This window comes from Terrapene carolina, unplaced genomic scaffold (assembly GCF_002925995.2).
Source record: "Terrapene carolina triunguis isolate 2854851 unplaced genomic scaffold, T_m_triunguis-2.0 Scaffold111, whole genome shotgun sequence".
NCBI classification, from domain to species: Eukaryota; Metazoa; Chordata; order Testudines; family Emydidae; genus Terrapene; species Terrapene triunguis.
Genome location: NW_020664462.1, coordinates 14,698,547 through 14,723,921, shown reverse-complemented (window position 1 = coordinate 14,723,921; position 25,375 = coordinate 14,698,547). Strand labels below are relative to the sequence as shown.

Genomic DNA, 25,375 nt, shown 5'->3' with positions numbered 1-25,375 from the left:
AAATAATCAAAGAAATTCACCCGGGGCAAGGAATGTTTCATAATAGGTGTCTGTACAGTGCCCAGAGCAGTCGAGCAGCCTCTTGATTGGAGCCTTTAGGCATGAAAAGGTTACATAATAATGCTAAAGAATGGTTTCTGAACTCCTAAATGCAAGAAGTATTTCCACCTTTATTCTCCCCATAGATTGCAGTACTGGGAGAGACAGTCCAACAGGTGTGCAGAAACTGAAAACGGGCACTCACCAGCCAGAAGTCCTCTGGCAAGTCGCCCATTGGTTGTAGTGACAGACACTGCCTGCAATGGCTTCTCCACCAGCGGCTAGTGCAGCAGAAAAAAAAGTGGATGGGGCTGGCCAGAGATGGATGTGCTTAGAGTGACTGGGGGATGCACTGATCCAGCCTATTCCCTTGGCAATCTCTCTCCCCACCCCTCTCCGGGGATTAAAATTGCTCCCACAGGGTAGACCCCCCCTCAAAAGGCAGATTGCAGCAGCGAGGACCTGGTTCAGCTCCAATTAAAGTCAATAGAAAGATTCCCGTTCACTTTAATGAGAGTCAGGTTGGTCCCTAAATGAGCGGTACAGCATGTTGTTGTTTCATTCCAGCAAGAGCTGATTTAGATTGTAGTAGATGCCAGTGGGGGGCTGGAATTTGCATCTGTAGAACAATTTCCACTGCTGCACATATGGTGTGCATTAATTCTGGTATTATTCTGTCTCTTCCCCTTGGTACTGGAAAATATAGATTGCAAGACAGGATAAAAAGAGTAGATCGCTCACATACAAGGAGCAGACCAGCTGTTGCTGGACCACTGTGTTGCTAGTTGCCTAGCAACGCTTCACCTCTCTGCCTGAAAAAAATATTTTGGCGAGGGAATACATTATGAAAATATAAATCAGAAGATTTGTTTATGGTAAAATAAAGACGGACCATGATAGTGCTCTAACCATTTGTTTTGACCACCTGTTGCATCTTGTCAGCTACCATGATTATAAGCTGTTTGGGAGAGGGGCTGTCTTTTTCACTTCATGTCTGAATGGCACCAACCAACAGCCCTGACTGGGGCCTCTAGGGGTTACTGACACATATGTGATGCTGTGTATAATGGAGAAATATAATTTACACATTTACCCTGAGGAAAGCTGGAGTAAGAATTTGGGTACTAGAGACACAAGTCAGGAGAAAGAGTGAGAAAAGGAGGGAAAAAGAAAGACAGGAAGAGGAAAGAAAAAGTGAGAGCAGAATTATTGTCAAGTGTGCGTGTAAGACTCACCACTTATCCATTTAGCCTCTGGGTCATGAATTTTGAAATCAGGACTGAACAGATCTTCCACTGTTATCTTTTTCTTTTGAGATAGGCTGTTATCTTCAACTGTAAAACATTCAGAAGGAAATAGGCGTTATTCCTCATTTGAAATATATCTGCAAATGCAACAGTTGTGAATGGCATATAACTCCCCATGCTGAGCTCCTCCACATTTCAGAATAGATGGGAGAACACCATGGCCTGAATTCTCAGTCATGTTAAGGCCCCTGTAGGCAGGCTGAGTGGTATAATGGGACCTTAATGTAAAGTCAAATTTGGCCCAATATTCTGAAATTCATATATACTGTGTATTAGGAGCAAATGCCTGGTCCCAATGACTACAAAAGGACCAAAATCTGATCCAAAGTGTGTGTTTCTTCTGAACAAAACTTGTTTTTTTTTAAATGTATTCGTCATAGCAATACAAATTATTGAAGAGATTGTTCTAACACCACTGGTTAAATTATGCCATACGTTAAACATTCAAATAGTGGGAAAAGAAAAACAAAACACAAGTCTAGATTGAGAAAGGTGGTTAGGCACCTAAAGATATAGATTGGTTCTTGGTGGGATTTACAAATTATTTCAAGGGGAGTTAGGTACTAAACTGGGCTTTTGCAAATCCCACTAGGTGATTCTCTGCATCTTTAGGCTCCTTTATAAATCTTCCCCCTACTCAGGTACATTTATAATAAAAAGACAAAACTTCATTTGCAATAACTGTGAAAACAAAGCCGCTCTCTGGATTACATGCACATAATTTTGAGACTCTGGAAGACTTAGTAGATGGCAGAGGGATAGGCTCAGCATCATTCACCAATACTGTGTCTCCTGATGACGCTACTTCTATTGCCCTTCCTTCCCCACCCCCAAAAAATGCTTCCTACATATCTTGGATGCTATCATCACAAACTCTCATGCACTAGGACAGGACTCCCACTATATATCCTCACATAATAGGAGGAGAATCAATTTCAACATCAAAAGGGTAGAAATCTTGGTACAGAAGACCACAAAACAATAGCAACTGCTCTTGGCAGAAGGACTTAAAAAGAATCCTTTGAGTCTGGAACTCATCCAATGGTACACTGAGATACAATAATAAGGAGACGGGAATTCAAACATAAATGCAAGCAAGTCTTTCATTGTCTGGCACTAATTTCACACAATGAAATGTCAAATCTTCATGTATCTTCAGGTATGAACTAACTTCACTTTTTTAAAACAAAGATTGCTTTGATGTGTAATTCTTCAGGTCAGGTGTTTGAGGCACCAGCTGATTGCCTGAACACAGCTGGCTGGGGTTGGGCCAAATGCTGTCTTTTCAGAAGCTAGCCTCATTACTGAGGAACAGGGGTGGGGGAGGAGACAAAGAGGAGAATAGCAGAAGCAAAAAGAAAGCTGGTTCCTGTACTATTTATTCTCCTATGGTGCCCCATCCCCACCCTTGTAATGTAGTACTGAACACATATTGAAGGTGCTTATGCAGTGAAACTTAAATACAGGGGGCCTAACTGGTGCACTATACAACAGAGGGATTTTGTACCAGCTGCTAGAAAACAGAACTAGTGGGGGCATTCTACTGAAGAGGCAGAACTTCTCAATGGCATTAAGATGCTATCTTCTCAGCACTCTTCAGCAAGAACCACAGTATTTTCATGATTCCCCTTCTGCTCTGAATTCTGAGTCTCTTGCCCATCTTTAGAATTTGCAGAGACATACTTTGGCTAGCCTGAGACTGGTACAGATAAAGCAATCTAGCGCCTTTTTTGGGGTAGGGGGGAGCCAGCAGTGACATCAAGATTCCCAGACATTGCTGACATTTTTTTAAAAAGTCTTCTGATTCCAGTGTGTAATGCAATATGGCATGTAGGATTCAAGGAGTTAATTGAGTGTCTCCTCTGTGGGCCCTATTAAAAACTGAATCCATACGGCATTAGAGGTCTGGTGACAATCCAAAGCAAGTGCAGAGAAGATCAACAGCTTGTGATTCTTAAAGGAAAGTTAATATTATCTGGGGTATAATTAATGTCTGCAGTGTTTAATAAGCACTCAGGAGTCAGGATGGTTAGAGGGAAGGTACAGCGCTGTTAATTAGCTTGGCACTGGACATATGAAGTTCACACCAGGCATGGTAGACACTCCCATACTAACATGACATCTCATTTGTATAGTCATTTCCATGCCACATCTACACAAACTATTTCATGAATACATGATAAAGGATCTCAGGCCAATGGATGAAGAGCATATACAATATCAATGGATCCTAGATTAGGTACATAGCTGGGTGGAAAATGGAAAATTATTGCTTTTCATAGAAAAACTAAACAACAGTTTTTTGGCTGGAAACCCCCTTTTTGTCCTGCAGTTCTGGGGCAAAAAAATTGAATAATTTTCAATCAGCCCTTAGTATGCGTATTTATTCCTCAAATGCACAAATAAAGCCACATTTTGGATGTCACTAGTGCAGGTCTATCTACTTCTACAACATCACTGTAGGATCTGATTGCCTGAGGTGTGCTGGTATCATGTGGCCCTAATTTTCTTTACTACTGTTTAATATTAACTTGCTATGCATTTATATACAGTGGAAACAGACTTCTTGAAGCCAATTAAGGGAGGAGAAAATGGCTTTTTACTTCACTAATCTGCAGCTACTGAGCAACCCAGAGCTACTTAGTAATAACTGTGAAACATGTTTTGTTTCACTAGCAGGTGTTCAAACATCTTGTACCACCTGTACCAGGTTATAACATGTTCTTTCAGTTTTCCTATTTTCAAACTATGATTGAGTCTTTAATTGTTTAACTTGATTTGGCCTCACTCGCTACAGGAACTGAAATAGCCTAACGCAAATCCCCTGTCAAACCCCTCTATGCAATAATAGTTTTCCATGCTCTTCACATTTTTATTAAACCAACAATATAGATTCTGAGGAACTCAAGGAAACAGATCTCTTTAATTAGTGATAAACAGCAGGGTGCTAATACTTAGTACCTGGTGGCAGCAAACTGGGTAACCAGAGTAGGTGGGGGAGGAACGGTAGAGCTGCCAAAGCCTAAATAGCAAGGTGAGCCACCAGTTGAGGGGGAAACTATTTACTGGGAAAATCCACTCTGGAACGAACATTTGGATATATAAGTTGGGTCCCTAGTCTTCCAGCACAGTCATAAGGACAGACACTCCCTTGTTTCAACATTAGAGGATGGGGATCGGGTGGGGTAGAGGGCATGATCCTTTCCTATCCACGCAGGCCAGGGACAACTGCACTCAGACAAGCACCGGGACCACTCTCTCTATATAGGGCCTGGGCAAGCCTAACACTCCAAAGGAGTGGAGGATTAGGCAGCACTATTGTTCCCATCACACACACAGAGCAGCCTTGCTGTGGCAGTCTCTCCTTGAGCTCCACACCAACACACTAATGGGTACAACATAGCCCACAACATGCTGTGGAGAACATTAACCTCAGTTAGTGTTGGCCTATGTACTTTCAGGTTGGAGACTAACCAAGGACCCTGTTCTGTGTTTTGAGCAGCTGGAATAAGGTGCCTTGAGCCAACACCACACACTCACAAACAAAGCTTCCCCTGACCAAGCAGGGCCCAAAGGTCTTTCCCCTCACATCTTCCTATACTGCTCCAGAGCCAGCCACAGGAACCCACCTGCTTCCCACAGCTCCACCGCCAACCAAGTTCTCTCAGCCCTTTATAGGAAACATGTGACTCCTTCTCAGCTGGGTCTGATTATGGAAAAAGGCCGACTGGGCCCAGACTCCCTGGCCCTTAAAGACTCCCTGTTACACCTTACCACAGCTAGAGCTGTAAAACCCAGATTTGTGCAGCTAGAAAAATAGGATTTCTGGTGTCTTGCTGGTACACGGAAACTGATATCCCAGCAGGATACGGTGGCTTTAAGCCACCTTTGCATGCCTCATATTCTGGAAAGGTTACTCTAACTTATGCTCAGGTCCCCTCTGGGCAATTACAACAACAGGAAATTCAACAATAGAAATTCAGAAAATAAAATGGAAAACACATATGAGGGTTTTTTTGCCACTGTTTTAGAACAGCCTGTGTGATGCTAGGCACACTGGGTCATGCTCATGGCTCACCGACTGTGCAGCTACTGGTAGTGCTCAGTGAGCTAATGCTTTACAGTGACTGCCTTTCAGACTCTCTCTGTGCCTGTGACATCTGCTAAAAATTTAATAGGGAATTGGATGCACTTACTTATACAGTTAAAGGTCAGACTTGAAGGGAACAATCTTGAAGTGTATCTCCAGAAAGTGTTAAAGACTAAGGGTACCTCTACACAGCAGCTGGGAGGTTTCCTAGCATGGATAGACAGACATGTGTTAGCTTTGCTTGAGCTAGCATGCTAAAAATAGCAGCAAAGCCGGGGTAGCACAGGAGATGGCTCGGACTAGCTGTCTGAGTATGTATGCGGGGGGGGGGGGGGTCTGGGCAGGTTTGTCTCTGAGTTGTCCCCCACACAAACCCCAGCTACGCTGCTATTTTTAGCACTCCAGCTTGAGCACAGCTGGTGGTGTCTTGCACTCCGTAGCATGCTTCCAGCTGCAGTGTAGACATACCCTAAGAGGAAACATGCATAAAGTCATTGCTTAGCTTTGCTTTCTGAATACAGAGCCTGAGATCCTGAAGATCTTCCTTAGGCAAAACACCTACTGAAGTCAATGAGAAGTTTGATTGAGAAAGCACTGCAGGATTGGGCCAACTGATAGCAAGTCTCTCCTACTTTGTTTTGATTTACATATTAGTTTCTATCACCTTTTGTGAGAAGGGAGCTAAATATTGTTGGTAAAGTATCAATCCTACAACACTGGACTCAAGCAAAGTTTGGGGGGGGTTCATTGATGTGAATGTGCAGCAGGAACTAGTCTGCATTTCAAAGCAGGTTGGAACAGCTGCACTCACACAAACCTGTATTTGAAGCCACAAACTACTATGGGTTTTGTGGGCAATTTTGCACAAGCAGATACTCACTAGCAAATATCTGCTAAGACAAGCAGATACGGGACTTGAAAATGCTGCCCCTGCAAGTCTAAAAGGAATATAAATCACTGAACTCGCACAATTTTAGTAGGGTTTTGTAAAATAAGAAATAAAAAAGCAGTTGAAAATTAAGCACTTCTGTTACTAATTAGACTTTCTAATGCATGTAGTGAACTCTGCTCATAATTTATGGGCTAGCTTAAAACAGGGAGAGTGACCTGTTTCTTAAACATTTGAACCAGCATGAATCTCAGCCTAACCGGAAATTGAACCCAGAGTTAAAACCTTTTTTAAAGGTTTTGATCAATTTGGAAGAGAAATTTAAAAAGGTACATAAAACCCTCTTCCTCAATTACTGGGCTCCAGCTACCTAACCTCCCCCTTCTCCACACCTTCCACTTACCCTTCTTTCTGAAGAGCATGCCCTGACTCTGACCCTGCATGAAAACCCCACCATCATGTGCTAGGCATGGATACAATTAATCACTGCTGCTTTGCTTAAAGCTGTATTGTAATCCTTCACTCTGCAGTGGGTTCCCAAAGTGCCTCAGACTCTACCTACCTGCATCATGCTCATGATTGATTCCTGAAGATCTATACACTGCAAGCCTGGGGGAAACACTGCAGAGAGGGCCATTGGAGCAGTGGCTCAAAGCAATGGACTAAACTGAGAGCTGGTTCCAGGTAAGTGATAGATCTATTAAAGATAGGTATGAGGGAAGAGTAACCGGACAAAGAAAGGAAGAGGTTTTCAGCAGCAGGCCAACAGGAACAGGACTATGGTATTATAGGGGTGGCAATTGTAGGATTGAGTCTGGAACACTATTATTTCCAGGAAAATTTCCCTATGTTTTATTTGCTCTGTGTGTTCTTATAGTTATATCATATATGTACATCCCAAGAGAGAAAAGGTATATATGTATGCACACATGTGCTTATATACACACACTATTATGTAAAAATAAGAGCTTACTCATCATATCTGTTCCCTACATGTCTTTTGAGTCACAGCAGATTACTTCAATGACAAGTTGTTCACCAACTACTAGCTCCGAAGATGCAGTGCAGGAAAATTTCTACCTACCTAGATGATGCAAGCTGAGTCAGCAGAAAATCTAAAAAAAATAGCTCAATGTGCACTGAACAGACAGATTCATCTCAATGGGGTGTTAACTTTGAAACCTAATTATGAAGTTTAAACAGTAACCTTAACTACTTCGCTGTGGATCATTTTAGCACAAACATCCAGCTAACGTGCTTATCCCACAATGCCAAACTGACAGCTACATCTTTTCAGGTGTCAAACGCTACAACTGCCCCCTACCCCAGCTAGCCAAACCTCCAGCTTCTGTCTGATAAATCCTACAATGCAGTGGTGTGTTTCCAATACTAGGACCCAGATTGTCAGTCCACTGATCTTGGCATAGCTATACTTAAGTCAATACTGCCATGTCCATTTACAGCAGCTGAAGACCTAGTTCAAAATTCTGCAGCACACTTAAAATGTAGAGAGCTGAATCAAATAAATTGAATATGGTATCAAGTTAAATAGCAGAAGGGATAATGTAGTGGTTGTCTAATTCATTTTCATATTGAGTGTAATAGAAACCTGCATTTCTTGATTTATCTGAGGCTGACACAGAATCTCTGGGATTGTAGACTCCAGCCACCTTGCCACCGAAGGTAGGTCAAACTTACTAAGGAGTACATGAAGCACTGGTACCTGCACAAAATTTGGTGCAATGTTGCTCCCACCGCTTGCATTTGCATACCCTATGTTCTTCTCTTTCCTGTTGCTTCCCTTTGTCTCCTTTCCCCGTTTTGGCTCTGGGCTTCTGATCATGTTGCTCGGTAGGCGTGCAACCACCCATCTGTTCTTGTTCACAGACAACCTTCTCTTTTCCTCCGTCAAACCCATCTCTTCAGGGAAACCTTCCACCCTCCATCTTTAGCAACCACTAAACCTTCCTGTTACTGAATTGCCAGCTCTTCAGGGCAGGGAAAGCATCTTGCCTCTATTCTGTAAATAGCCATGGAAATTTACAAGCCATAGAAATATGTAATAATCAATAAACATAATGATGTCACATTAAAATTCAAGCCTATGGCCGCTGCCTGGTACTTGGCAGTTATCGTAAGAGAAGTAATTTACAAAGGCTAGGCATACAGAACACAGCTGAAAGATGAAGTTTAAAGATCATCCATTGGGAAGTATAAATTATTTACTCCACTACAAAGCTGTGTAGTGCACGGTTGTGTTTTATATTCTTAGAAAAATAAAGAGCTGGGATCTGATCCAAACCCCACTGAAGTCAAATGGATCCTTCTATCAACTGAAAAGGGCTTTGGATCAGGACTCTAGAGAGTCCTGATATAAAATAATGTTCTGGACAGTGTTCTGCACCCAATGTTAAAGGAAGCTAAAGAATAGGAAACTATTTGATCTGTACTTTGCATTCACTTTATCCTGTCTCTGCCCTTGGATGTGCAAAATTACAAAAGAAAAACAGAACGCAAGCGAGTTAAAGGTTATAAATACCTGGTGTCAGGAGTATAACAGAGGTGACAATCAGGGAGCAGATAACCAGAATAACAAGTAAAGCAATTGCAATTCCTTTCCAGTTTCTTTGTGGAGGATTACTCCCCACCAGCTCCTAGAAATAACAAAGGACAGGGAATATTAAGTAAAGGCATCAGAACAAGGAAACAAACAACAAAATCCAAACAGCAGTGCACTTTTTCCAGTATATTCACAATAGGGTGACCGTCCCAATATTTAGGCGTTTGTCCCGCGTCCCGACCGATCTTTGGTCGGGACGCAATTAGTCCCGATATTTCGTGGCACTCCTTTTTTTTTTTGCTCCCCGGGCGACCCCCCCCCATGTGTCCCGATATTTTCTTCCTCTCATCTGGTCACCCTAATTCACACTGTACCATATATCGCTGTGAACATGGTAGCACAAACAGCCACTCAGACTACAGTTTATTTCATAGTATTATATTCTGGTGTTTATTTCATTCACTCTCGATCAAAGTATAGGACCAATAAATATGATGGGCCAAATCCATATCTGAGATGATTCCTCTTGGGTAACTGTGTGTATCCATGGGAGGAGCAGCCAGAATGCTTTGAAGGGAGAGTGGAAAGGGTATCCCCTGTACTGTCACCCTTGTTACACTTGTGGAAAAGGGGTAGCACACTCCTCCCTCCTCACCCTGCCTTACCAGCACAGCCCATCAGCCTCTGTCTGCTGTGACAGCAGTGCCCAGGCATACCTCCTCGGGGCTAGTCAGCGCTCACAGCTATGCTAGGGTCCTCTCCCCAAACCTCTGCGCTTGCAGAGTGAGGGAGGTCATAACATTGCTTCTTCCTTTGTGGGAGTATTTGGTGTGGGTGCCCCCTCCCTCAGGGCACAGGTTTTGGAGCAGCCATCATCTGGCACTCACTGAATAGGACTTCATAAATATGTGCAGTCATCATATCTAAAATGGAAAAAAGTTAGATCAAAAGGGCTGTGTGATGCACATTCCTTTAAAATGGCCAAGAGCCAGAATCACAGGTGGGTGTGAATGAGTCCAAGAAGTCTAGAGGGAGCTACAGTCATGTAAACACCACCTTCTTACAACACCCCAACATATTGCACCAGCTTAGCCTCATGTAGACCAAGACTCGCTTAGACTCACGCCCACTTACCACCGTGTAACAACTCACTCCCTTCCCCTCACTGAGTGTAAGGTGTTTTAATGTGACTCTCAGGAAGTCTCGCACCAAGACACCAGAGAGGAGTACAGAAAGAAAAGCAATATACAGGAGGGTGTAAGTAGATAGAAGATAAACTAGGCCACCCCCTTCCTTGACTTACACCTTCTTCTCGCTCCTCAGAACATACTGCATCAACGTAGACCTCCTTCTGTTCACTGACCCATCGGATGCGAGTCTTACGCATCAGCTCTGAGCCTGGCCCCAAACATTCAAAAAGCCACACTGCTATTTACCGATAAGCTGGACATTATTGAGGTTTTACCATATAGTTCTGTTTCTGATCTCTCTGGCATTTCTGACAGAGGGTTTTATGAAGTACTGCATACACATTCATCATCATCATCATCACTTCCATAACCACATAAGTCATTGGGACACCATCATTGATGAGCAATCAACCTATTGTCTCCACCCCTGACAATTGTGTGTCAGAGCTTGAGTCTCCGCAAAGTCCATTCCTGTCCACTTTTTTATGTCGTCAATCCATCTCTTCTTCTGTCTACCTCTTCTTCTCTTCCCCTGTACTGTCCCTTGGAGGATGATCTTGGATAGGCCAGATGGTCTTGTTACATGACCGTACCACTTCAGCTTGAACTTCTTCACAGTCATCAGGAGGTCTGCATATGACCCAGCGCATTGGGTGATGATGTTGCTGACCTCTTCATTAGTGATGTGGTCAAAGTAGGAGATGCCCAGGATTTTACGGAAGCATCTCATCTCTACTACCTGTATTTTCCATTCAAATTCTGCCATAAGGGTCCATGTCTCGCACGCATACAGAATAATGGAGATGACCAATGCGTGCAGCAGTTTCAGTTTGGATTCCAGGGAGATGTTCTTATTCCTCCAAATTGGCTTTAGCTTTGCCACTGCTGCTGTTTGTGCAGTTCTTGCCCGAATTTCTGCCTTGGATCCTTCATCAGTGATGATTGCCCCCAAATACTTGAACTTTTTACTGTCTCCAGCTCTTGTCCACTGACAGTGATATGTGAGCTGATCCCATCACGTTTGTTTGTCATCAGCTTGTTTTTTTTCTGCACTGATTTCCATGCCATATTTTGTGGAGGTTTCATCCAATCATTTCACAAGGTTGGCAAGTTCGTCTTCACTGCCTGCCAGGCCATCGATGTCATCAGCGAACCGAAGATTTGAGATTGTTCACCCCCAATGCTGACTGTGCATATGTGATCTTCTAGGGCATCATCATTATGTACTCCACGTAGATGTTGAACAGTGTGGGGGAAAGAAGGCAGCCTTGCTGGACTTCAACAGTGGTGCAAAACCACCCTCCTATTGTGCCATTGACGAGAACTGCACTGCTGGCCTTGGCATACAGTTGTTTAATGGTAAGAATAAGCTGACGACCATCATTGTACTTCTTCATGGTTGCCCAGAGAACTTTGTGCCATACTCTGTCAAACGCCTTCTTGAAGTCAACAAAGATGTGGTAGCTGTCCTGCTGGTGTTGTAAGTACTTCTCACATAGAACATGAAGGTTGAAAATCTGTTCTGTGGTACTTCCAGCATGAAAGCCAGCCTGTTCTTCAGCAATGAATTCTCTGCTTGTGGCTTCAATCTGTTCAATATGACTTTCAACATCACTTCAGTAGGATGGCTAATTAAGCTTGTGGTCCGGTAATTTTGAAACAATTGCAGGTTGCCTTGCTTTGGCAGAGTGATGATTAGTGACTGTGTCCATGTGGAGGGCCTCTCACCGGTCTGTCAGCTCTTGTTGCAGAACTTGGTGAGTACATCTATTATATTTCTCCTGTCAATACCTGTAGCCTTTCTTTTCTTGAGTGATTTCACAGCTGTGTCCACTTCTTCACGCAGTATTGGAAAGTCATCATCCTCTGTTGAATCTGGGCTGTCTAAGACACTAGGATCTCCATTTGTCTGGTGGTTGTATAGATCAGAGCAGTAGTTTGTCCACCTATTGATGATGTCCCTTTCTTCTATAAGACTGTTCCCTTCTTTGTCTTGAACTGTGTTAGCTTTGGTCCATCTTTCCTTCATCAGATATTTTTCAACCTGGAAGGCTCATTTGCTATTTTTATTATTGATACACTCTTCAGTTTTAGAGCATTGTTTTTCAATCCATATCTCCTTGGCCACTTTCATTCCTTTCTTGATCTTTCTGCCAATTGCTCTGTATTTATCATCACCCTCAGTGCTGTTCTTGTCTCTCTTAAGTTCTCTTCTACTGTCACACATTTGTAGTATTTTATTTGTGACCCATGGTTTTGTCTTCTTACGATGTTTCTCAAGGATGTCCATTGCTGCCTCATTCATTACAGCGTCAAAATTGTTGGTTATTGTTTCTACGTCTTCCTCTAGAGCAAGCTGCGGGGCAAATTTTCAGCCAATCATTGCTTTAACCGTTTAATATCACAGTGGAACAAGTCTATGCCCCTACAACAGACTATGACGATGAGCAAATTGAAGATTTTTACAATCAGCTCCAAGACATCATCGATAAGGTACCCAAGAAAGATATCCTGATTGTACAAGGAGATTGGAATGCTAAAGTGGGTACTGACGCACAGGCAGATTGGCGAGATTATTGTGGCCCTTTCTATAATGCGGTAACCAATGAGAGAGGATTGAGACTTCTGGAGTTTGCCAGCTATAACAATCTGGTTCTTGCAAACACATTAGGCGCACATAAAGCATCCAGACAATCAATATGGCACGCACCTAATGGTCTACATCACAGCCAGATCGACTACCTCATGGTGCAAAACCGATCTCATTCTGGGATTAACAGAGCTAAAACAAGGAACTTCCCTGGTGCTGATATTGGAAGTGATCACGACCTTGTGATGCTAAATTTTTGGCTGTGGCTAAGGAAAATCGTCAGGCCAAAGTTCACCAGGACCAAGTTTGACTTAGAAACACTCAGAGACCGAAACAAACACATTCACAGGATCTTAAATATTTATTGCACCTTCTCCCTGCCTTAGTTTCCTAGCTTCCACTGGATTTCCCTTAGCACTGAAACATCCAATGGACTCTGCTTTCTGACCAGGTTGAATAATCACTCAGCAAATCTGGGCTCACAGCTAGAGCAGCACTAAAACTTTCACATTTAGACACTCTATTAATTTGGGATTTTGCCTAGTTTGAAAAATTATGGATGATGGTGGGGAGAAGTAACTTTACACTGGTTCTTGTTTCAGGTGCCCCCGTTTTTTTTTTTTTTTTACAGCAAAAGTGTTTTGTCCAAATTAAGCGCATGTGGAGTTCAAAAGAGTAATTCCATTTGCTGTGATGTGAAGGGTTTTTTTGTACAAAGAATGTCACCCTAATGGTAAGTAAAGTGGGACATTTGTGAAAATCTCACTCCCTTTGATCTTGGAGAAATGCTGGGGATAATGCTATATGTCAGTGGCTCTCAACTTTTTCCACATCATGACCCCCACGTCACAACAAAATAAAATTTTGGAACCCTCCTTTAATGTGGTTTGGGATCAAGGCATACAAAAGGTCTTGAACTCAGGCTGAGAACCCATGCTGTATGCCAGTAAGCATCTGAAAGTGACATCTGTATTTCAGCTGTTTATTCTGTTTCTTGGCTTTGTACTTGAAAGAAAAATATAATTAGAAAGAGCAAATAATTTTGTTTTATCATTGATATTAGAAGCAGAATCTGAAAAGTAGGTCAGGAGCTTTGAGAAATGCAAGTCTGACAGCAACTAAATAGAGAGGATAGAAATGCCCTGACATTATCCAGTCCCTTCCATTTGAGCATCTTTCAAACATTAATTAATTTAGCCTCCAACACCCTTGTGAGTCAGGGTTGCATTGCGATCCCCATATTTCAGGTGATAAACCTAGGACCCAGAGAGATTTTGTGATTTTCCCCAAGGAAGTCAGAGGAAGAGCCAGGAAAAGAATCTAGGACATGCCACCTATCCATAGGACCACTCTTCCTTACCTGTAAAAGGGCCCAGCAAGAGCAGAAGGAACAGAGGTATATATGGAAAGAACGCATCCAAATTGCACAGTGCTTCGACCTGAGGGCAGCCAAAGCCTAACCAAATAGTTCTTACACTTCAATAGGCAAAGGTGGAAGAAGGATGGAGCAAGGGTTTGATCTACTCCCCACTTCCTCCCTTGCAAAGCACTGCTACAAACATGGCAAAAGCACTAACAAGAGAGAGCTGAGGCCGGCAACAGCAGTAATTGTTAAAGATATTCTTTTAGGTGCAGTGTCTTCTACTTCTCCCACTAACCAGACAAAGGCAATGTCTAATCCTTGTGACTTCAGAGCAGAATTATGTAGTTTCATTCCATCAAGCATACCACGCTCTCTAGTAACATTCTGTGCATTACACAAAGTATACTAATCAATCATTAGGTCAATGACATTGGTAGCTTCTGCTCACTGGAGCTGGGAGTGGGAATGGGCAATGAAATATTAAAAGATGAGTTTCAAAAAAAGCCTGACTTGGTCTTAGCTCCTGTGTCACACCTGGGCTTGCAAAACTAGTTGAAAGTCCCTCCCTGGTCCCCCTGGCTCTGAGGAAATTACTCAACCCCATGTTTTCACACAGCTTCTCTGGCTGTGGTAGGGGGTGGAAGGTGGGAGAAGCTGCAGAGCAAAGCAAAATCACCATCTACTCCCCCTTCATCCCTTTCCCTGCCCACTCACTTTTGGGGGAAGTAGTATTGGGCAAGATGTCCCTGCTCTACTCACTAAGGCAATATTCACAATAATAGAATATTAGGGTTGGAAGGGACCTCAGGAGGTCATCTAGTCCAACCCCCTGCTCAAAGCAGGACCAATCCCCAGACAGATTTTTGCCCCAGATTCCTAAATGGCCCCAAGGATTGAGCTCACAACCCTGGGTTTAACAGGCCAATGCTCAAACCACTGAGCTATCCCTCCCCCTGTCTCAGTAGGAGAGCCGGGAGGGGTTATTCCTTTTTATTTCCCCTACATGGCCAAGTAAAAGCTGTGACCATCAAGGCCTCTGTGATAATGTTCATGATAACCACACTGTGGATGATGGGCTACCTCTGATACCTCAACATTCTGCAACCCAAAGTGCAGTTTAGCTTACAGAACACGACTTTGCTTCATGAAAATTGGGGCTATCCTACAGAAGAAGGGTGTTGCTGATAAAGAACATTAGAGCGCTAGAAAGTGGGGCTCCTTATTTCTGAAATCCTGGTTTCTTCTAGTTTTAAAAAATGTACCACAAGAAACACACACCAAGTTACTCTGTTGACAATCTAAAATGAGGCCTGTGGTACCCACGCAGCCCATAATATTAAATTCACTCCCAGGAAAAAGGAAGCACTTGGTAGTGACTGTGGCCTTCATTCCCATGGAAATATGTGGTCCACATTTGTGGTAGCAGGAGTTAGAGCTCCTGGTATAATTATAAAAGGTAGCTGTAGAATTTTGTTTGTCAGAGTTACCTGAGAAAACATTTCAACAAACGAGCAAGTTGTACTGCACTGCGTTATCCTAATTCAAAGCATAGTTATGGGTAAGAAGTGGAAACATTTTGAGGCAAATATTTGACTTTTATATGCCTTAGAGCCTGACCCAGCTCCCATTGAAATCACTGGAAAAACTTCAGTGACAGTTGGATTAGGTCCTTGGAGAAACTGTAGATGAAAAGGAGTGTTAATGTATCAGCACTTGTTCTTCTAGGGCTTAGGTTTGCCCACAAAACCCAACCTTTCTGCATTCTCAGGAGGATTTTCTTGCACAGATTAAGGGCTTTTCTATGCAGTGAGCTATTGTGCGGCAAGCTGGTATGCTGTACGATTCACATCCCAGCTTGCATGAGAAGTTACTCACTGTATAGACAAGCTCTAAATAGCTGCTAATCTAATGCTCCATTTGAACAAGTCAATGTGGTGGTCTATTGGGATGCAACAAATCCATACACATTTTTTGCATGATCCTATATTGGAAAGCTTGATCTCTGAAGTGTTGGGTTCCAGCTGCAAAATCTAAATGTAGCTCACAGTGTCTTTTCTGCCTTCCTAAATATTAAAAATTCATATTGGATGCAGCACATGGAATACATTAAATGATGATTTCAGCAGTGTGTAGGTCTTGATGCTGCTACACAGACCAATATACTTTTCAAAGATTTATTTTATCCTACACTTATTGAATTTATTTGAGATTTTACATTTTGTGGAAGCATTTGGCTAGAATGTTGTAATCCTATCAACATACTAATGCAGTCACAATCAATTGTTATTGTCTTACAGCCCTCAGCGTGACAGAAGGAACTGAAGCAAGGTAAACATGTATGCCAAGAAAGACGTTATAGACAATACTTATAGACAATAGATAAAAGGTCATTTCAGGGAATATGCAGTCCTGAGGTTTCAAATATCTTAGCCCTTACAGTGTTGTAAGAACAAACTGGCACAGACCACGTAGCGTTAATAGAGAAAAGGGGAAGTCAAAGCAGCTGGTTTCTCCTAGGGAAGGCAGAATTCACTTTGCCTAAAACTGAATCTACTTGAATATTATGACTTGAAAGTCTGATGTAAATTCCAGTTTTCCTGGGTTTGCCCTCCACCTAAGACAGGATGACAGCAGGAGCAGAGAGGAGAGAGAAAACTTAAGGGAACACGGTGCATTATAGAGCAGAAAGCCATCAGAGTGAAAAACAAATAGAGACTGAAAAGGTTGAGCAGAGAAGGGGAAAGAAAAAAAATCTGATAAAAATAGATACAGAACTGTGTACAGAGCAGCTAAGTCATTGGGAACTGTTCCCTATATAAAAGAGGCTTCCCTTTAGCCAGAAAAATGTTGTCACTTTTTAATAAATCCATTAATTCCGGGTGGAGTGCTGTGCTGGAGGAAAGAGGGCACAAGAGACATAACAGGCAGGCAGGAGAAAAGGTGAGAGGGAATAACAGAAAGCAGCAGGAGTTGCAGGGAGAGAGAGGAGGAGAATCCTCTTATGCAGGGCCGGTGCAACCACTAGGCGAAATAGGTGGCCGCCTAGGGCGCCTAGTGGTTGAGGGCACCTACAAGCCCGCTCAGGCGAGGAGGTGGAGTGGAGGTGAGCTGGGGTGGGGGGGCGCGGGGAGGGCAGCCCGCAGTAACAGGCGGGGGGGTGCACAGGGAAACCGCTCCCCGCCCCAGATCACCTCCACTCTGCCTCCTCCGCTGAGCACACAGCCCCCGCTCTAATTCTCCTCCAATGTAATTCGGAGCATCTATGTATTTTTCTCTGCATCAACTCATTGATGGCAAATTTTGAAGCAACATCTGGGAACATCCTCTCTGATACTGAAACCACTGAGTGCCACACCATGGGAAAGTCGAGTGGAGGCGATAAAGCCTATCAAACACCAAATTGGGAAGATAGATGATGCCATAGTTACCATTATGGAGGATAATGCTATGACAGGAACTGTTCATGGGAGAACAGTGGCAGAGGGAAATGGAATCACCAGAAACATACATAACTTCAAATTTCTGTGTGGCTTAGTGCTGTGACATGACATACTGTTTGAAATAAATGTTGTAAGCAAGAGACGCCAAGCTGTTGACCTTGATATATCTGGAGCAATGGAACAACTGGACAAAGCAAAGTCATACCTACAGTCTTACCGGTCAGATGAGGGATTTCAAAACATTCTGAAGTGTGCACAGAAGTTGGCAGAGGAACTTCACACTGAAGCTATTTTCCCACCCATTCAAGAACACAAGAGTCACCGAAGAAGAAGACATTTTGATTACGAGGCACGGGATAATCCCATAAGAGACCCCAAACAACAATTCAAAGTTGAATTCTTTAACCAGGTGCTAGATTGTTCAATACAGTCAGTTGAAGAATGTTTCATGCAGCTCAAGGAACACAGCAGTATATCTGGGATGTTGTACAATATTCCAAAACTCCTCACTATACCTGAAGAAGACCTACACCAGCAATGCAGGGCACTAGAGACAGTGTTGACACATGCGCAATATTGATGCGAGTGATTTAGGTGATGAACTGAAAGCCCTTTCAAGATACATTTCAGCAGGATCAACTCCAAAGGCTGTTCTGGAATATATGTGCACAAATAAGATGATTATCCTCTTTCCAAATGCATTTGTTGCTCTGCACATACTTCTAACACTTTCTGTAACAGTTGCCAGTGGAGAACGCAGCTTCTCCAAGCTGAAGTTAATAAAAACACATTTACGCTCCACAATGACACAAGAAGAACAGGAGTACTTGTGGCACCTTAGAGACTAACAAATTTATTAGAGCATAAGCTTTCGTGGGCTACAACCCACTTCTTCGGATGCATATAGAGTGAAACATATGCAAGTGTGAAAATACTTACTTGCTTCTTATCAAACTGTCTGTACTGAGCCATCTTGATTATCACTTCAAAAGTTTTTTTTCTCTTACTTAATTGGCCTCTCAGAGTTGGTAAGACAACTCCCACCTGTTCATGCTCTCTGTATGTGTGTGTATATATATCTCCTCAATATATGTTTCACTCTATATGCATCCAAAGAAGTGGGTTGTAGCCCACGAAAGCTTATGCCCTAATAAATTTGTTAGTCTCTAAGGTGCCACAAGTACTCCTGTTCTTTTTGCGGATACAGACTAACACAGCTGCTACTCTGAAAAATGACACAAGAGAGGCTGGTCGGCCTTGCAACCATCTCAATAGAGCATGAGCTGGCCCAGACTGTGGACCTTCAGGAAGCAGTTCAAAGTGGTGCTTTCCGTGCCTTCTTGGTTGCAAAGATTTGATTATTCAAACAGATAAAAATGCCATTGTTTACTATGCAGACAAGAAAAGTTACATTTGTTATTCAGGCGTTTGAAAGTTGTGTTACTTAAAATTTTTGAACAAGGCATTTTAAGTTGTTAGTTCTCCTTTATTGGGATAGGTAGCAGAGCAGTACCATGAGAGGAGTAGAACAGGAAGAAGGCAGAATTGAGACCTTTCAAAGTTTTGGCCCAAGTGAGGGGGCATGGGGGCGTCATTTGAGCTCCCTGCCTCAGGTGCCAAAATGTTGTGGGCCAGCCCTGTTCACAAAGGAACTCAAACGCTGCAGCACAAACCCTCTCCTCCAATCCTGCAGTCTCTGATGGAATGGCTTCTCGGTTTTCAATGGGAGGAGTAGGAAGGGATTTCAACTAGCAGTGGGAAGGGATTTCCTGCCAGGGCTCTAGCCAACCAGGGCTCGGGGATGGAGAGGCTAGCTCCTACTTTCTCCCCATTCCTTAACAAATCGGGGCTCTAGGGGCAGAGCCAGTCTGCACAGCACTGTTGCTGACCTATGGGGTGGGAGCTCCATCCCTATAGAAAGCCTCTTCCAACATTTCAGGATTTACAGTGCTGTCAGCTCACAGAGATGACCATGACATAGACTGACAGAAGTTGGGGCAGGACCCTGCAAAGCATTAAAGTAGTTCTAGAGAAATGCTAGCAACTAATCCTACAGATGGGATCCTCTGTGGCATTAAGGGACTATGAAGTCTAACAACACTTACTTTCTTATTACCTCAGTATTTAATTTTTGTTGTTAATTGTTTGCATTGTGGTAGTGGCTGGAGGCCCCAACCAAAATCAAGGCCCCTGGGTGCTAGGCACTGTGCAAACATGTAATAAGAGACTGTCCCTGCCCCAAAGAGCTTACCATTTAAATACATGAGACAGACAAAGGAAGTTCTTTTACCCCCATTTTATAGATGGGGAGAGAGAGATAAAGAGACTAAGCAACATGCTCGGGGTTCCTCAGGAAGTTTGCAGTAGAGGCAGGCATTGAATCCTGTTTTCTGAAAGCTCAGACCTGTGCCCTGTCCATAGGGCCATGCTTCCTATCCTAAGTAGCCTATTTCTAGGAAGCCTTCCTCTGCTACCTTTAGCTTAATTTTTTTAAGTATCCAAATTTCCCCCCCTTTTGAAATGCACATTGTGCCGATCTGTTGCCTTAACCATACCTTTCCCCGAATTTTCAAGGGGAAATCAAACAAGCTGTTGTATTATTCATGTGACAAACAGTGAATTCAGATAGACAATCAACTGAAATTCAACAGAGTAACTACATAAAGTCCTGGGAACGGGCAGGGGCAGGGGAACCTGAGCTAAGAAATATTTCATTGAGTTATTTCATTGTATAGTTCAAATAAACTTTCCTCCTAATATTTGTTGATGCTGAAAAGATATGCTATAAATTTCTTTTATGTTTCATGGGCCATTTACCATGGGTAGAGCGGGTAACAACAAATTATAAAACCAATGATGCATACATCTCAGGCATATGAAACAGGTTTCTAATCATTTCTGTTTCTTGTAGGATGATATTAGAAGAGGGAAAATCTTGAGATGTTAACATACCTACATAGCATACAGAATTCAGAATCTGATCAATGCCGCCTACCACAATTTTATTATTACCACTGATTAATTTATTACTTCTTGGCCCGACGGTATTAATATGTATTACATTCAAAGTACCCAATTTATAGTTAACTTTGGATATCATTCTAATTGTGTGTAACAGTGAAACCACACAAAAAAAAGGGTATGTTAAGGCCCTCTGTGGAACTGATTTAATCTGAAGATAAAGTGATGTAATGGAGTACATTAAAAATGAAAGCTAGAAACAGTTCTTACAGACACCAACCCTGTGATCTAAACCCTGTACCATTTACAGGAAACCTGATCTAAAACCCACTGAAGTCAATGCAAAGGCTTCAACTGAATTCAGTGGACTTTGGATGACACCCATATAGTCCTTACTGAGATGAACTAATTAGGATGAAATCCTGACTTCATTGAAGTCAATGGCAAAAATTCCCATTAACTTTAACGGGTCATGATTTCACCCTTAGTGGAGATGAAATTTCCCATTGACTAAGTGAGGTTTTTTGGGCTATCTGAACTTCACCTGGGGCCGAATCTACCCCTTACACATGGGCCACTTCTGCCACGTGTAGATGGAAAGAACCCGTCTCGTAAAGCTATGGAGCCACACTATGTCTCCACTAGGAATGGGGAGATTGGCTGGTGACTTCTCAAAGTCATTTTCACTGGCAGGCGTCCTGCCCAGTACGGTTTCCCCAGTAAAGATGCATGCACCCCCTGCACTTCCTCCCTCCTTTCTCTCCCCCGAAATCCCTGCACAGAGGAACAGCACCAGTTCCACTCCATTGCAGCCCTAATTCAGGAAAGCATCTCCATTTCATGTCCTGGGCAGAGATGGAGTGAAGCAGGTGCTTAAGTGCTTTTCAGATTTGGGGCCTCAGAGCCATTTGATTCCACCATGAGGAGGAGAAGCATAATCTGCCCAGTACTGAAAGATACCAGCATGCAGATAAAAAAATAAACCAACCAGACACCACTCATAAATCATCTTAGCCTGTTAATCCTAAAGATGTTGCTTTGTTTTTAATAGTGATGTCATTTGAGTCTGAGTGGTTATTACTCAAATGAAAACAAACCAAGTGCACAAAATTTCCACTCTAACAGAGCACCAATAATACCGACATCAGCTCAAAGGAAACATTAAAACAATGTCAATCATTTGAAGAACTCCCTTGCTTAATGCTACTAATGGTGAAGAATTAACACAAAGCTCAAAAGACCTCTGCAAACAAATCAAAGTCCTTAAACCTATTTTTCCCCTCCCTTTTTCTTTGCTGTTCATTCTCCCTGCCCCGGACTCTTACATAAAGAGCGTAATTGTTTCTGGATTAGAAAAGTAAAACAGATGTTACTGTAGGTTTTAAAATAAGCACACTTCACTCAAGCTGCGTATTAAACCTTATAAATGTTACCGCTTTCCTCTCTCTTTATGATTGCACCATAATGTGGTCCACCTGCTAGGATGACTTTGAAGCCATAAATCCCTGCCACCTACAGTATTTTAAGACTCTAGAATATGGATCTGCGATGGGCTATTTTCATGAATGTAAAAGAATCACTGCACTGGCATGCTCTGGATGAATGCTGGAAATGCTCCAATGTGGGAGGCTGTCAGCAAAATAATTTCTGGCATGTTTATTTCAAACCTGCCAAAAATCTGCCAGCTAGGTGGCCATATTAGAATAATAATATACAGACCTAACCCTCTTAAAAGAAAAGCTCATCAAGCACAGCTTCTGTTGCCCTTTCATTTAGCAATATTTATACGGCTACTTAAAACAAATGACAAATATTGATGTTACCTGTCAGTACTACTTATGCCCACGTATATTAATATGACTGATTAATACTATGCATAGCAACTAGCTCAGGGGTTGGCAACGTTTGGCACGCGGCTCGCCAAGGTAAGCACCCTGGCGGGCCGGGCCACTTTTATTTACCTGCTGACGCGGCAGGTTCGGCCGATCGCGGCCCCCACTGGCCGCGGTTCGCCGTCCCGGGCCAATGGGGGCGGCGAGAAGCGGCGCGGGCGAGCGATGTGCTGGCCACGGCTTCTCGCCGCCCCCATTGGCCCGGGACGGCGAACCGCGGCCAGTGGGGGCCGCGATCGGCCGAACCTGCCGCGTCAGCAGGTAAATAAAACTGGCCCGGCCCGCCAGGGTGCTTACGCTGGCGAGCCGCGTGCCAAACGTTGCCGACCCCTGAACTAGCTCCTCAGTCCCAACTTACTGTCGTTTGTAACTGCTCAAGCTGGGCTAGTCATGTGGGGTCTTTTAGACATTCTCTCTGAGAAGGAGTTGCCATTTTTTCAGGACCCACAAAAAATCTAACAATGTTGTGTACTCCCTCTCCAGCCACAGTGTTAGCTCCCCCTTCTGGCTGTGCAATGACACTAGCACATAGTGTGTGAGGCTCCCCAGTGGAGAGCGGCTCACACTGGCACAGCTTGGTTGATGGTGTGAGAACTTCAAAACCTATATGCACTCACAACACCCCTGTGACGTCAGGCAGTGCTGTTATCCCCATTGCGCAGATGGGGAAATGAGGCACAGGGCAATGGCAACCCAAACAGACATACCTGAACTAGCTTTAATCTCACTAGCTCAGGTACCAGAACAGCGAAGCCACAGCAGCACGGACCAGGCTCTTGAGTAATTACCCGGGGTGTACAGCCCACCCTGCCACAGCCTCACCACTCCGGGACCCAAGCCAGCTCTGGTATGTCATCTTAAGCCGCAACTACACCCAGCAACTGCAGTCCAGACATAGTCTGCAGCCTAGACTTGCCCACGGTCACACAGGGAGTCTGTAGCAGAGCAGGGACTTGCTTATAGACTAACCATCAGGCCATCCTTGCGCTCTGTGGCCCATTGGTGTGAGGCCTTCAGCTTCCCAGCTTGTTGACCCAGCCTGTCCCTTCTGCCAGCACTAATGTCACTCTGTATCTCCCAAAAGGGAGTGGTTTTATAGCAATGTCCCCTCCACAGACAGGGGAGATTTCAGTGGCAGGGGTGGTGCCCCGGACCAGCACAAGTTGTGCTTTAACTGGTGTAGCTCCACTGAAGTCAGGGGGTAACACTGTACATGAATAAACACATTCAGGGCCTGGCTCTTCTCTGAGTTACATCTGTGTACTTCAGAAGTAATTCTACTTAAATGAAATTACATATATGGTATACAGCCAGTGATAAGCATGATCAGACTCAGGCCCTTTTATTGAGCCAGATTCTCAACTGGTGTACATTGGTACAGCTCCATTGACTTCACAATGCAACTCTGCCTATTTGCAGCAGGTGAGGATGTGGCTCATTGTATTTAAATTTGTATATTAAAAAAACAACCCCAAAGAAGTAGAGAAATGGCTTAGGATGGTCCTGGAGTTTATAACTCGGAATAACAGGATAACAGTAACCACGGGGCAATTTAGGCTGAGGTTTTGGTTTTATTAAGTTCCTCATAGTGAGTTTCATTTGACTGTGTAATAACCTGCCAAAGAAGCCAGAGAAAGCCCCATTGCTTAAGTCATTTAAGACTGGATTGCACAAAGCAATCAAGAATATAGTTAAGGGAATAATTGTGATTAGTGGGATGATGGAAAAGATGATCTACTGTAATAGATCTATTCTCTTTCGAATTTGTATGATTCCAAGGTTAAGAAAATGTTTAGCACTGCAGTATGCGCTTTAACAAGTGTATAAAGTCATAGGGTGAAATCGTGAATCCACTGAAGTCAATGGCAAAATTCCCATTGGCTTCCATGGGGCCAGGAGTTCACCCACAGTGTTCGCAACTAATGGCCGCTGTTATTCAAAATGTCGGCATAACAAGCTCCTTGAAACTTTGATGTAAATCTGTCATATACAGTTCCCTAGGAAAACCAGTGTCATTCAGACGAGTGAGAATTACATAGCAAACACAGCCTTATTTTCTTTATTCCTTTCCATCAGTGTTGGAAGTTTATTACTATACATTATTTGTATTAAGTTAGCACCCAAAAGCCCCAATCAAGATCATGGCTGAGTGCCTCTGTCTCTGTCTTGAAGAGTTTGTAAAAGCAGCCGTTTTCATTTTTTTAATGAGAAATTGCCCTCATAATAATCCAAAGGGTGGGAAAACACCTACCTATATCACTCCTCACTCCAACCTTCTTATTGTTTATGAATCTCACTGTGACGTTGTCTAATTAAAATATAACCATGCAAATCATTATTGCTACCACTGTTATACAAAATATAACTCATGGCCAGATAGGGTTAAACAGCTTGCAGGCTAACTAACCCAAAGCCGACCTTTAAAGACATGTTAGAAATGTTAATTAGGGCCATTGCATGCTAAGTAGGCTAGAACTTTGAAATGCAAGCCTATGTTGTTAGAACTTAGAGGTAATATTAATTGTGTATCTTAGATGCTACCAGTGTAAATGGACAGCTCCTGTCTGTCACTATAGCTACTAATTCAGAGATCAAAAGGGAATATTAACATTTAGATGAATCTTGGGTGAAGTAATGTCATCGTCTATATGTCTCTTTGAAGTTTGTGATAGACTGCCTAATAAATAAATTGCCCTAGGTTAATTTGTGTAACTAATTACTGGTGGTGTTTAGAAAACAGAAGGTTACATCAAAAGCCTATTGTTTACCCAGGACTGTGTGGTCAAGTGGATGCTAGAACAGTGTATAAAAAGACCCTTGGTCCTGATCCTGTTCAGCTCAGATCTGCTTGATGCTTCAATTCAGGGGAAGCTTAAGCCACAAGATTAGGATCCCAGTGCTGACTGGTCCACCCTGAATATGATATTGGACATTGGACTATAACCTATGAACTAAATTCTAAAAGAACTCTTTGCAACTACAAAGCTCACCATCTCTGCTAGGTTTCAGTGGTAGCCGTGTTAGTCTGTATCAGCAAAAAAAAAAAAAAAAAAA

General features: G+C 43.0%; 1 protein-coding gene across 1 annotated transcript in view; it reads right to left on the bottom strand.

Moving 5' to 3' along the window:
• Positions 1–25,375, bottom strand: part of DPP6 (dipeptidyl peptidase like 6) — a 594,783-nt gene that overhangs the window by 261,128 nt on the left and 308,280 nt on the right. Inside the window, exons 2-3 of the mRNA XM_026652149.1 lie at positions 8,865–8,979; positions 1,275–1,373 (exon numbers count right to left, since the gene is read on the bottom strand). Coding sequence (XP_026507934.1) covers positions 1,275–1,373; positions 8,865–8,979 — 214 coding nt within the window. The remainder of the gene's footprint in view (positions 1–1,274; positions 1,374–8,864; positions 8,980–25,375) is intronic.